The 1,107-nt window shown below is 54.1% G+C and overlaps 1 protein-coding gene across 1 annotated transcript; it reads left to right on the forward strand.

Annotated features, from left to right (window-relative positions):
• The first annotated feature begins 462 nt into the window (after nucleotides 1-462).
• Nucleotides 463-1,107, forward strand: LOC123090266 (uncharacterized). Its single transcript, XM_044511652.1, has one exon. It carries the CDS (start codon nucleotides 463-465, stop codon nucleotides 1,105-1,107), a length of 645 nt encoding a protein of 214 aa, XP_044367587.1.

Consider the following 1,107-nt stretch of genomic DNA (forward strand, 5'->3'; position numbering starts at 1 on the left):
TTCAATCCTTCAGAAATCCTATAGAATTCCTTTGAATTAAAGGAACCCTAAGGGCTGCTTTGATTCAAAGGAATTTTATAGGATTATTGGAGCATTGAAATTCTTCGGATTTTTTCCTATGTTGGTCCTTTAATTCATAGGATTGAATCCCATAGAAATTTTTCCTATGGAATCTTTTATACTACATTTCATAGGAAATCTAACATCCACTCCAACCTCTTTTTACAATTTTTTTGTTTTTCTGTGTCATCAAACACTCATTGCTAATCCTATAGGATTCAAGTGGGCATGCCACTCCAATCCTATACTTTTCCTATTTTTCAAAATTCTACGAATCAAAGAGGCCCTAAATATTTTTGACTCGGTGCATCTTCATTGTTTTGATTTGATCGTGTGATCTTCGCAATCCCATTTGTGAACGCTCTCCTAGCAATCACCGCCCACATTTGTTTTATTTCCTCGATGGCCGGCATCCCGTGGTCTTTATATATGCCGGCCTGCAGCAGCGAGAGCGAAGATTCCGAACCCATCCACCGCCCTGCAAGGCGCTCTCTTCCTGGCACCAGCGACGGCGCCATGGCCACCCGTGCCGTCCCTTGCGTCGTCCAGACGGCGGCCGCCGCCTCGCGCGCCATGCTCGCATGCGTCCCGGGCTACACGCCCAGGATGTCCGTGGACATGGCCGCCGCGCACAGCTGGGCGCCCTACGCGGCCGTCGTCTCCGCCCTCCGCCGGCTCTCCCTGACGCCCATCCTAGAGGTCCCAAACCGCGAGGCGGCGAGAGCGGCCATCGCCGAGCTCTACGGCCACGCCACACCGTTCGACGCCGACCGCCGATTCCCCACAGGCGAGGTGTACGTGTGCCTCGACCGCGCACCGTTCGCCCGAAAGATGCAGTGCATTCAGCAATACTTGGTGAAGGCACAGGCGGCAGTGGGACACGGCGAGCAGTTCATCGGAGCATGCTCCGGCTACGCAGGTCGGATCGGCAGCGCGCTCGATGAGGTCACGCGAGTTGACGGCGGTCGCCGCGGAGGCGTCGCCCCGATTCTGTATGACCGCGCCGTCTTCGAATCGGCTTTCCTCCTGACATGGACCGAACCATGA

Source organism: Triticum aestivum, chromosome 4B (genome assembly GCF_018294505.1).
Source record: "Triticum aestivum cultivar Chinese Spring chromosome 4B, IWGSC CS RefSeq v2.1, whole genome shotgun sequence".
Classification (NCBI taxonomy): domain Eukaryota; kingdom Viridiplantae; phylum Streptophyta; class Magnoliopsida; order Poales; family Poaceae; genus Triticum; species Triticum aestivum.

Coding starts and splice junctions, on each gene's coding strand:
- LOC123090266 (XM_044511652.1), top strand. CDS start 463: ATGGCCGGCATCCCGTGGTCTTTATATATGCCGGCCTGCAGCAGCGAG.